The sequence below is a fragment of the Fusarium proliferatum genome (genome assembly GCF_900067095.1).
Source record: "Fusarium proliferatum ET1 genome assembly, contig: FPRO_scaffold014, whole genome shotgun sequence".
NCBI classification, from domain to species: Eukaryota; Fungi; Ascomycota; class Sordariomycetes; order Hypocreales; family Nectriaceae; genus Fusarium; species Fusarium proliferatum.
This window is the reverse complement of record NW_022194803.1, coordinates 795,427-807,608: the sequence shown is the minus strand read 5'-3', so window position 1 is coordinate 807,608 and position 12,182 is coordinate 795,427. Positions and strand designations below refer to the sequence as shown.

General features: G+C 47.1%; 4 protein-coding genes across 4 annotated transcripts; 1 reads left to right on the top strand and 3 right to left on the bottom strand.

Moving 5' to 3' along the window:
• Positions 1 to 249: 249 nt before the first annotated feature.
• FPRO_03873 (uncharacterized protein) lies at positions 250 to 1,105 on the bottom strand (the record flags this gene model as incomplete). The annotated part of the gene is made up of 2 exons (XM_031224030.1): positions 250 to 911; positions 964 to 1,105. 2 exons carry the CDS (start codon positions 1,103 to 1,105, stop codon positions 250 to 252), a joined length of 804 nt encoding a protein of 267 aa, XP_031089329.1.
• A 746-nt stretch (positions 1,106 to 1,851) lies between these two features.
• On the top strand, positions 1,852 to 3,284 carry FPRO_03874 (putative homoserine O-acetyltransferase; the record flags this gene model as incomplete). Its single annotated transcript, XM_031224029.1, has 4 exons — positions 1,852 to 1,924; positions 1,977 to 2,364; positions 2,414 to 2,762; positions 2,811 to 3,284. The coding sequence occupies 4 exons, from the start codon at positions 1,852 to 1,854 to the stop codon at positions 3,282 to 3,284; spliced, it is 1,284 nt and encodes a 427-aa protein (XP_031089328.1).
• Positions 3,285 to 3,497: 213 nt separating this feature from the next.
• Positions 3,498 to 4,366, bottom strand: FPRO_03875 (uncharacterized protein; the record flags this gene model as incomplete). The annotated part of the gene is made up of 3 exons (XM_031224028.1): positions 3,498 to 3,852; positions 3,906 to 4,279; positions 4,328 to 4,366. 3 exons carry the CDS (start codon positions 4,364 to 4,366, stop codon positions 3,498 to 3,500), a joined length of 768 nt encoding a protein of 255 aa, XP_031089327.1.
• A 1,521-nt stretch (positions 4,367 to 5,887) lies between these two features.
• Positions 5,888 to 12,181, bottom strand: FPRO_03876 (uncharacterized protein; the record flags this gene model as incomplete). The annotated part of the gene is made up of 2 exons (XM_031224027.1): positions 5,888 to 9,239; positions 9,339 to 12,181. 2 exons carry the CDS (start codon positions 12,179 to 12,181, stop codon positions 5,888 to 5,890), a joined length of 6,195 nt encoding a protein of 2,064 aa, XP_031089326.1.
• Position 12,182: the final 1 nt, after the last annotated feature.

Here is a 12,182-nt window from a genome sequence, read left to right as displayed (position 1 = left end):
ACTGTCTATAAGATTAGGTTATGCTTTCTAAAACCAAGAATTAGATCTTAAAGAGCCCATATATGGCTAGACTTTATGCTAGACTTTAGAGGAATTACAGTCTATAAAAGATGTAAAGACACAATCTCAATCTATTTTCTAAAGTCTAAAGTAAAGAAATAATCTATTATGTCCCATAACAATTCTGAAACTTTTCGTTTGCAATCAGCCATCCAGCAACATTAACATAAGAAAAACGACCATAATCCTCTAGTGAAGAGAAACAACCGTATCGATAATCAACTCTGCAAAGTGCACCAACTCCTCGTTATATCGGGGGAAGTTGTGTCCACCACGATGTGTCATCTTCCTCGCCATATCGGGATCAAACAACTCGTATACAGACTCATCGACGAATGAGTAATGATCCTTCAAACCACGGACATGGACAGAAGGTACTGGGATCTTTTCAGGGATATCACTCGGTCTCCATCGAAGGAGGAGGTCAACAGGAAAGTCAAGCTCATCCTTGACAGCGTTGATCATGTCATACTCAATTGAAGTGTGAAGATCCTTTTTCCAGTCCAACTTCTTGCCGTGAGAAACGTCAATTCGTCCAGGGAGGTATGTCGGTTCAAGAGTGTTCTTCTCTGTAAGATCCCAGCTGACCACACCATTGTCAAAGGAGTGGGGAAGGAAGGCTGATGTGAAGATGGCCATCTTGAAAGGGTATGGTGTATCAGGATGCTCGGCTTGGTGCATGAGAAGAAGAAGGGCGGCCATAGAACCCCCCTGGGAGAAGCCCCAGACTCCATCAAATGGACCTTCTGACTCGACGTAGGCAGCTAGACGCTCATATGCCTCTTCGACGTCTTCCGGGTAGGGAAAGTTGTACCAGCTGTAGTTGGGCTTGGGGACTTGCTTGAGATTTGCTGGTCTTGTTAGCTCCGTGGATACAGTGGAGACGGACTTGTTGACACTTACGGAGCATCAGTTCTGTGGGTTCCATGCCCGCCTCGAGGAATTCGTACTCCCAGTCACTTGGCAGATGAGCAGTGATGGGCTCCATCTGTTGTTGGAGAACCTCTACGCTGAAGGCGTAGCCGTGGAGACAAAGAAATCTCATCTTGATAGGAGGTAAATGATATTTTGAAACAGAATTGAATTGAAGGTCTCAAAATAGTGAACTAGATGAATGTTGGTGAGTTGCTGTAATTAATTATATTTTAGACCTTCACCAACCTTTTTATTAAATTTTTCTTCCATTCGTCCGGTCTCCTCTATACGTAGTATACTGTAAGTAACGGCAGAACTTGGTTTATTCGCTGTAAAGGTGTTCAACGCTCTTTCACCATTGAGTAAGCCGTATGTGATGCATACCATCCGAGCCACTCGGAATGCCTCGCTAAGATCTGTAAGGCAACCGCATTGGTAAGCTTGACAATACCGGGACTACCGGAGCCACAAATGCAAGGATGAATCTAGATCTGGCCACCGAGAGGCTTCCAGAAGCTCGTTCTATCGATCGGAAGACGTACGGAAGCTTGCAGAAGTGGGTCGCAGGATCGGAGGTTGTGCTGGCCACTTCGGAGGTTCGAGAATAACACGGGTAGGTACTTACACTGGGTTATCTCTTATGAAAATGAGATCAGATTGCGTCTTTGACATGAAAGATTGACTAATCCTTGAAGTTGGCTGCCGTTGCTGTAGTATGCCCTCCCTGATGATATTCCTCTTTACTCTCTTACTAAGCAATCGTCTCCCATGAGCCAGCGCCAGACTCTGAGAGCGCTTCACAAACATATTCTATCCCGTCCCCAGTGCATTTTGATTAGCTCTTCTGGTAAATTGTTTGTAGCAGCAAGACGAAGAATGACAACGACGACAACGGCCCCTGCGTTGCCAACGCCCATTCACGATGGCCTTGGTAATGGTACTATATATGGTAAGACATTGAGTTCAGCATGTCTTAATAGAGATATACTGACTTAACACAGAGAGGAGTATTCCCAGGCCCGTTAATCCGTTCTCGAATCGTGTACCTGGACGAGAAATCATAACGGTCCCCAACTTCACGCTCGAATCTGGTGTTGAGATGCGAAATGTGCCAGTTGCGTATATGAGCTGGGGCAAGCTATCACCAAAGGCCAATAATGTCATGATCATTTGCCATGCGTTATCTGGGAGTGCAGATGTCAGCGACTGGTGGGGCCCGCTTCTTGGACCTGGAAAGGCGTTTGACACGGACAAGTTCTTTGTCATCTGTATGAACAGTCTAGGAAGCCCATATGGAACCGCCAGTCCTGTGACAGCCAAGAATGGAGACTACTCGGAGGGATGGTACGGGGCTGACTTTCCTGCAACTACTATCCGAGATGATGTTCGGTAGGTGATATTTGCTGAGACAACCACAGTCACCCGCTAAGTATTGCAGGCTTCACAAGTTGGTCCTAGACAGACTCGGAGTTCGAAAGGTTGCTGCTGTCATTGGTGGCTCTATGGGCGGTATGCACGTTCTAGAATGGGCATTCTTTGGTAAAGACTACGTTCGTTGTATTGTACCAGCTGCAACGTCAAGTCATCAAAGTGCGTGGGCCATTGGCTGGGGTGAGGCACAGCGCCATGCCATTCGAAGCGACGTTAAATACAAGAATGGTCGTTATGGCTTCGACGATCCGCCCATTCTTGGACTGGAAGCGGCTCGTATGACAGCATTGTTGACGTATCGAAGTCGGGACTCCCTTGAGAGGCGATTTGGGCGCGATACGGGAAACAAGAAGAAGGTGAGCACCTAAGCTTTGTGAGAACGCTGGGTCTAACAAAAGCTTAAGACACAAAATAAAGACAGCGAGACATTGCCGAGCAACAGTACACCAATTCATAGCCAAGGAGGGGCCGATGAAACACCTGTAGCCTTTGACCGTGCCGACTCCAACTTCGCGGCCCAATCCTATCTCCGCTACCAAGCCAAGAAGTTTTCCGACCGCTTCGACAGCAACTGCTACATCGCCCTCACTAATAAGCTCGACACTCATGACCTGGCTCGGGGGCGAACACGGACCATAACCGAAGCGCTGTCACTGATTGAGCAGCCTACCCTTGTGCTGGGCATACGGAGTGATGGGCTGTACACGCTTGCGGAGCAAGAGCAGATTGCACGAACCGTGCCAAATGCCAAGCTGAGAGAGATTGTTAGTGACGATGGACATGATGCCTTCTTGATCGAGTGGAGCCAGTTGAACTGGTTGTTGGTTGGATTTCTGCATGAGAGTTTACCGGATATTATGCAGAGAGCGGCTCTGTAATATGAGGACAGTATGAGTATGTAGATTACTACACATATCTATCATGATGCACCGAGAGAAGATAAGAGTGCCTTTGATGACGCTGCGGACAATCTGGAGCTGGCAACATGCCTAGCCTCCGTCTCGCTTTCCTAATTGACTAGAGATCGCTAAACACATGAGACACATATACCGCCCATGGCTCTGACGCTCCCCACGTTTTGCCTTCACAAATTACTTTGTCTCTGTCACTGTGAACTCCGACACGCACAGTATCCTTATTGGTCGGCTATTATCTTGAAGCAAATCGTCCTGTATATGGCGCCTGTGCTGTCGTTCGGTATCGTGGCAATGGCTCAAGGTGTCGGGATCCGGTAGCCGATTGATAGCGAATGTCTTGCTCCAGCGATTATGACTGGACATTGTCGGGAAGTATCGAGAAAAAAGAGGTCGTAGCGTCGGAACGCAAGCGCATAGTAGTCCGCAACAAAGTTCAGCAAACGACCAACACGCCACGTCGACATTTTCCCAGGAGATATCTTTTAGGCCATCTAGATAGAAAATTCGAACTACAGAAATAGCACAAGTACTATATAGACAATTAGTAGTTGGTGTCAAGAGAAGAATGCTTGAGGGACTTACAGAAAGCCCACGCAGAAAACAGCAAGCAGAACAAAGCGCTGCCGACGGGCCAGCTTTAGCTTCATCACCACAGGCAAGGGAATTGCTATAATTATTATGTCCGTCGCGATGTTACCAGCTGCAGTGATGTACCACATTGGATGTTTCGGAACGCATTTGCCCTGGATAGCTGGGTCCCAGAACGCCGCTACAGGTGTGCAAATGAAGATATTAAGGAATATCTGAGAAATGCTCCAGGTTGAAACGAGTACCATGGCAACGAGAAGAACTGTCCTCATCTTGTTTGTGGCGAAGGCGCGGTAGTATTGGCAGAGGAGTGTTGTTTTGATCGCACCTAGAGATACGAGGTAAAGGATGATGCTGACGTAAAATACCTTTTAATGGTATTAGTAAGTGAGCATATAAACCTTCTAGAAACAAACCTTGAAGCAATTCCTGGAATCCTCCTCTGTCAAGAACATTTGGTGTCTACCAAATCCATATTTAATGCCTATTGTAATTTAGTTTCTCACCCTCACCCGCATTGAGACGGAATTTACTCATACCTAACAATATGCCAAATGAACATGAAGTGATAAAAACCTGTTATTCTCATACTTAGCACCCGGCCTGGTCTCTGGTGTTGAAGCTGGGACTGACCATAGACAATACAGCCCAAATATCGTCGGCACCGAATTGCTTTAGCAACACAGCTCGAGTATACACACGTAGAAGCACAACAGTAAACGTCAGCAGCAGTAATGGTAGAACAACACCCAGTAAGAGTGGTGCTCGAGTATCCCCCTGTTTCATCTTAAATGCCAATCAAGTTGCTGTACAGAGTATAATTGCCGCTGATTGAAAGGTTGAAAGTGGTATCCCTCTGAAATTTGTAACCATTGACCCGACGACAACATTACCAACTAAAGGTCTTTCAAATAGAGTTAAGCCATTATGCAGCCTACCTAGTAGTGCATTCTTAGCCCAAGCCACAAGCCATGCCTGGGAAGTTACAGGCTTAGAGTTAGTAATGCCGCTAAGCAGGCTAGAACTTCAGAGACCAACCAGGATTGAGAAAATCTATCTAGTTTATCATAAAGATAAGATTTATATCTGCTAATACTTATTATAGCTAAGATAATTACGTTAGACGTAATACTGTAAGGGGGTAGGGTTTGCGGTGCTAGCATTAGCTACTAATTCTATTAACTGAAATTAAACGCAAACCGCACTTTGGGCAGCACAGCAGCTCCTATGGAGTATAAAATACCTCAATTTAAGCTTTCAGCTCATTTCCACTAATGCCCTCACTGAATGCCACAACATGCCAGCTGACATTTAGCTGTAAAGATGAACATAAACTAGAGGTTAACGAGGCGCACCCTAATACATATTGACGTTTCCGCTTACATACCGGTAATGCATTACGGTCTTGTATGTGTCTATTCGTTAAACAATGGCAAATGCTGAGGGTTCTCACGTGCCATAGCCTCTATTTGTTTCTGCCGTTGGTCAAATTGAAGAGGTTGAGCAATTTCATAAGGCAAGTAGGTATTTTATAGTAACAATTCCTGGGTCACGCCAAAAGATCTGGCACGGTCGGACCGACCATGTGGAGAAATATCCTAATTACCCTTGTGTGTCTCTGAAGATCTTTGAGTTTTAATAGAGGGTGGGTTCTATTAATGATCTAGAATGGAGTGGCTTTGACGCTTTGGTAGCCGAACCAGTCTGCCGGTATTGCCGTCTGGGTATACATTTTCATTTCATTTGGTCGGCTATTTCAACATCCCGTAGGATAGGTCCAAGCCACTCGGCCAAAATAACACATTGACCTTTTCCCTCTTTCAGGCAGAATAGACTCTGTAGCCAAATCGTGGGGGTATATAAAACGCATAATTTCCTTTACAAAAATTGGGGTAATTGAGAGTAACTTCGTCCTTACTAGATTTGGCATAAGAATAACAATCTTCTGACTTGGTTATTGGGAAAGAGAATTGCCTCTACTCTATTTTAAACAACTCCATGATATCATAAGCCCCGTTTGCAGCCGCAATATCCAATGCCGTCCGATGCTCCTGATCCTCCACTAAAGGATCCAGTCCTTTGCCTATTAACAGCTTGAACCTTTCTAGTCTCGTGAAACAACTTCCTTGACCTCGGTGACTGGCCACAAGATGAAGTAGAGACTGGCCATTTGCGTTAATAACAGTCCAGTCTACACCCGCCTTTTCGAAGAGCGCCCATAGCACCGGTCGTCTTTCTTCCATGGCTTGTCTCTCAGACTTAGAGGTGTACCTGAACGGAGCCGGAAATCCCTTGTTGGAAGCGGTTCTGGGCATGTCAACGTAGAGATCGCCCTCGCGGAAGAAAGAGAAGATAGGTGTCTCGCCCATTTCGTTTCGTGCGTTGATGTCTGCACCTTTCGAGAGAAGCAACTCCATTGTTGGGTATACAGACCCTTGCCAAACCTCACCACCACGATCATCCACGAGTAGTTTCCATTCCCTCTGTAAAAGAAGGTGCAGGGGTGTATTGCCATTTTCATCCTTTACACAAATGTTGGCTCCTGCAGCTATGAGCATTTGGACAAACTCTTCGACTTTTTCCAGGCTGCTCAGATATCCAAATTCATGTCTATCGTCCAGCGCATGGTGTAGTGGTGGTCTGCCGCATTTATCGACCTGATCTAAAAGCTCTGGTGCGCGAGCTATAATGTAGTCGAATAGCGCCTTCTTGGAAAGGAGGGTAGATCCTATATGGAAGATATTCCGATCAGAATCATCTCTTGCATATAAGTCAGCGCCCCTATCGATCAGTGTTCGAGCTGACTTTTCATCAGCTTTCTCGAAAGCAACATGAAGTAATGGAACACCTGCAGTGTCCCTCAGATCGACGTCAAGAATTGGATGCTGGAAAATGAGGTTCAAGTATTTCCTTCGGACGCTGTGAGTAACCCTGGGGATGGCACCATTTTTATTCCGCACATGAAGACTGAACTTGGCATTTCTCAGTGTCTTATGCGCCACTGTTGTGTGATGGAAGGGAGCATTTGGATTAGAGCCAAACTTGAGCAGTATCTCGACTATGCGGATATACGCCTCACAGTCAATCTCGTTCGCAGTCTCACTATCGATCTCGCTAATCACCATATCGAGAGGGTGTATCTCGCGAAAAGAGGCAGGGATGTCCACTTTGTAATACATTCTCCATCTCTCTTCATCTGGACAAGGCGGGCTTGATGGTCTGCAGACATTTGCATCTGCACCAGAAGACAGTACCATCTCTACCATACCAACATCTTTGGAGAGAATCGCGGAAGTGAGTAGGGAAGGGTCGACGATAGCTCCATGGTATATCAGCATCTCGAAGATTGTCTTATTATCAATAACGCGTGCAAGACAAGATTTGCCTTCATAGTCCACGCTATTGGGATCTGCACCAGCCCGTAGAAGCATCTCCGTAGCCTTAGGAGTCCACACAGGTTTCTCGATGTTGCCCAAACTGGCCATCAGTGGCGTGAGTCCGCCTGCATCTCTGCTTTCCAGGTACACGCCTTGCCCGATCAGGTAGGGAAGTGCCTCGCCTGTATGCCACCAGGGATGTTCCCCCCCTCGGGTCAGGACATGAAGAAAGTCGTATTCTGGTGGCTTCCTTTCACCCAGTTCGAGACCCTTTGATACTAAAAGCCTGATCACTGGCATATTAGGCTCTGTGGATTCACATGCAGCACGCATCAGCGAAGATATGCTATGATACTCCGTCCTCCCAAGGCCGAGAATTGTTTCTGGTGTAAGCAAAGTATCAAGAAGCCTCGCCATGCCATCTTTTGCGAAGTTGACGAGAACGGGTTGCAAGTCTTCAGGTGTGGGGGAAACTTCGTTGATGTAGTTGGGAATAGCGTTATAGCACTTCCAACTCTCGAGTTTGCTTACATGCCACGGAAACTTGTAGCATTTGCCGCATTCACATTTCTTTTCGACAAAGTCTTCCTTGAATATCTCTTCTCGTCGTTGTAAGCACTGCTTTACCGCGGGCGCACAAGGCATCTCGCCTCCAACGCCCAAAGCCTTTCGTGCTTGTACGAGACACTCTACGGTGTAATCATGGTTTGGGTGATAGGAGAGCCGGTGTTTCTCAGCGGGATATAGATGCTCATCCATAGCCAACTTAGCAGCCTCAGAGATGGCCATATCAAGGAGATGCCAGTTTGGAGTAGCGGCGTTGCCAATGATGAGATCCAAAGTTTCCAGTAGCGGTCCCTCGACTGGTGCATACTTGGGCCGTTTTGTATCATCAACAAGCACGGCACCTGAAGCGGGACAAGTCTGGGAACGAAACTCCTGCCAGTTCTTGGTCTCCTCTTCGATACAAACACAACCACTCAATGCAGAGCCTTCGTACGTTTCCATTTCGACGACCGCACCAGCATTGATGAGAAGGTCAACAGACTGAAAGCGACCAGAGGCGCAAGCGTAGTACAGCGGGGCCCGACCACAGTTGTCTTTGAGGTTGAGTAGGTTCTGCAGCTCTTCCTTAGCTGTTCTTTCTCTGAGCCAATCCAGAAGAAGACCAATGGTGTTGCTCTGTCGACCTCGGGATGCGAGATGAAAGACATTCATCCCCTCCTTGGTAACCAGTGTTGCATTAGCACCGCGCTCTAGAAGCCTCCTTGTGAAGTCAGTAGAGTAAGTTGAACCGATATGAATTGCAGTAACTCCATTGTTATCTCTCATGTTGACATCTCCAAGCTGTTGCAGCAGATACTCAAATAAGACGGTGTTTGAAGCCGGCTGCTTGTACTCACAGAAGAGATGAAATGGCGTGATTTCTTGATTATTAGCTTTTGCAGGATCTATACCCAAATCTGTGATGCTTTGCAGAGTCTCCAGTGACGGTGATCCGAGGGCCTTGTTGGCATATTTTGACATCGCCTCATGCCATATTGTGTTTCCCTCGCGATCAGTTTGGAGAGGATCAGCTCCAAGCTCGATAAGCCGATGTAGAACATCGAAATCCTTTCCATTGCGACAGTTTCGAACTGCAGCGTGCAGTAATGTCCGCCCTTGCTTGTCCGTCACATCAAATCGTGCCCCTAAATCTGCCATGACAGAAATAAAGCTCTCACCCTTCTCAGTATCTGTGTTTTTCGTCATGTCGGCCAGCGAAAATCTGCATTCTACTGCAAGTTCCTTGACCAAATCTTCCAAGCTGACATAAAACCTATCAATGATGCTGAAGAGAAGTGTTTGACCCTTGCTATTCACAGCATTGATATCAGCTTTCGTAAGCTCAATGAATTTCCTCAAACACGGAGGCGACACAATGCTGGAGGGTTCACCCTGCATAGGCAGCCTGTGAACAGCAGCTTAGCCCTTTGTATTGTACAGGTTTGGATCTACTCCGTCCTGCATTAATCTCTCAAGAAGTTGTATCCCTTCAGGACTAGCAAACACTTTTTCTGTGGAGGCTAAATAGTGTAATGCACTGTTACCGTCATCGTCGACACTACGAGCATCAACCCCGAGACCAAGAAGCTGCATAGCACCCTCTAACGACGAGAGTGCCTTTGGTCCTCTGGCACATATTCTCTCTAGCAACCGGTAAAACACTTTTTTGCTCTCTCGATCCCTGATGCCGATATCCGTCTTGCTGAGTATTATCTTCATGATATCAATATCTTGGGAGGCGTGAAGCGGTGTATCGTTACGCCAGTTAATCGCAGTGATGTCCGCTCCAGCCTCAAGAAGAAGTTGTGCCATGAGAGGGATTTCCGCTAGATGAAGTGGCGTATTCTCTGCGCTGTCGATATGGTTGACGTTAGCACCTGCATTGATAACTAAACGGAAACACTCTCGGATAGCTTCATCATCAGGTGGATATTTGTTAGGAAAGGCTGAAGCTCGCTTATAGCTGCTGTATGGATCTTTCGATGCACAGTATGGCGCTGCCAGTGCGTGTAGAACGTTAGGTCCCCCCATTTCATCCCGAGAACCACTAAGCGCTCTGCGCTGCTTTATGCTCTCTGCTAGAAGTCTCGGCTTTGAGCGCAGTTGGCAGATGTTTGGGTCTGCATCGGCTTCCAAAAGTATAGAGACCATCATGGGATCGACCTGCTTGCATGCCTGGAACAAAAGGGTTGGAGAATCAGCATGATCGTTGATGCCTGCCAGGCCAAGTTCCAAGATCGACCTCATCAATCTCAGGTCCTTGAAGCCATTGATAACCCAACTCAAAGCCTTGTTGGCCTGCTTTTGAGTCTTGATGGATGGTAGAAACAGCTGAGGAACTGTCCTATCGTCGACAAGAAAGGCCTCCTGAATGGGTAACCTCAAGCGAGGTGCTTTCTTGCTATCCTCCTGCGTCTTCCACGGGTCGGCGCCAGCTTCCAGTAGGCAATCGACGATAGCGGAACGTAGGTTGCCTTTTGTTCTGGCACCTCCACTTAACGCCCTGTGAAGTGGTGTGCATCCCCTACTGTCGTGTTCGTCCAGTTCGGCGCCATGCCTGACGAGCAAACGGACAATGTCTAGATTTCCGTCGTCCACAGCTTGGTGTAATGGAGGGTAATTCTCTAAGTATCCATGAAACTTGAGTGCTTCCTCACCACAAAATTCAAGTAGACTGTCAATAAAACTAGTCAACCCTAATTTTATGCCGAAAATCAACACCTCAGTTTCAAGGGGAGCTTCCGGATCACGGTGCCGTTGGAAGCCATTTTCCCAACAAGGTTTCTCTGCCAGGGTGGCTAGTAGCTTTACATGTTTTGGAATCATGAGCATTGATAGGATTCTGTTGTTTGTTTCTTCCTGCGCGAAATCTCGCCTAGCAGCTTCCTTAGTGTGAACATACCAGTTTTGTACCGCGTAGTTCAAAAAAGGCGGTAAATCTTGGTTCGTTGACATAACAATCTCGATGACACGGCCGTAATCCTGAAACTTGATCTTGTCCAGATGGCCTGAGTCAAGATATGATACGCAGAGGTTTGCGAAAAGATCGTGTGTCGGGCCAGGCTCAAACACAGGGATCTCGTGATCATCCGGAGATCGGTCAAGTCCGAAGAGATACTCAGTCAAAGAATGATGAACGACGCGGACAGTTTCGTCAGGAAGGACTTCCAGTAATGGTCCACAACAAGTCCGAACATAGTTCTTGATAGTTCCGGTATCTTGACCATATTGGGGCTGGGTTACTCTGATACAGTCGGATATCTCAAGAAGACGCAATGGTCGAGTAGCATGAGTGACAAGTTGCAAAACGAGCATTTGCAGTCCTTCTGGGAGTTCGGTACGGTCCGTATGCTCACTGAAGAGATTTCTATACATGTCCGATAGGCTGATGGGCATTCTTTCAATGCTCTCGAATATTTCCGCTTCAGATTCAGTTTGTAGCTCAGAAATTTGGTCCATGGCTAACTTGGCATATAGAAACAACCCATCGGCCTTCTTGAAAACTGTTTTCTTGACTGAAACCCTGGCCTCAGGCGATATCTTGGAGGCATCGAGTCGATGTTCAAGATAGGTAGATATATCGGGATCGATAGCTTTCTTATCTAGACGAATGTCCAAAAGCTTCAAGTTTCGCACGATCTTCCCAATCGTCGAAATAGGACGGCTTGTAATTATGAGTTTGATTCTTTCAGGGTGCATGTTGCCCAATTGATCAATCAACTGCAAGAAACCTTCCAAGGCATTACCGTCCATCTCATCCAGGGCATCGACAACGCAATAGGCCCTGGGCATGCTTTTCAGGGCAAGTCGAACGAGATGCCACAGCTCAACCAAGGACAGATCGTCAACAAAGTCGAGACAAATGGGCGGAGAGATCAGATTCCTTATGGCCAGTTGTAGAGGAGGACTAAAAGGTAGGACCTGAGCGAGCCAGTCGCGGAGGGCAGACTCGGGGCGATGGTTGGATCGGATGGTGTGACGAAAGAAAAAGTACAGAACTGGGCAATCTTCGGATGAGAGGCGATGGATCAGTGTTGAGGCAAGGACCGATTTGCCCGTGCCGGGAACACCTCGAATCCACAGAATCCCATCATTGCGGCCATTATGCCATTGTTGAAATATGGGAGAATCGAGGAGCCACTGGTTAGTCCCCTTCAAATGACAGCTGCTATGCTTCTTCAGCTCACTACCACCTCCTTCATACCTGGTTGGTCTGAGCCAGTCATGCAATCTCTTCAAAGTGGCCTCATCTTGGGGCAGGATGTGAGACTGGTTATAGTCCGCAATAGCCAACCGATCGACGACTACGACGTCGTCTAGCGGAAGATCAAGTTCGTCCAGCAACATA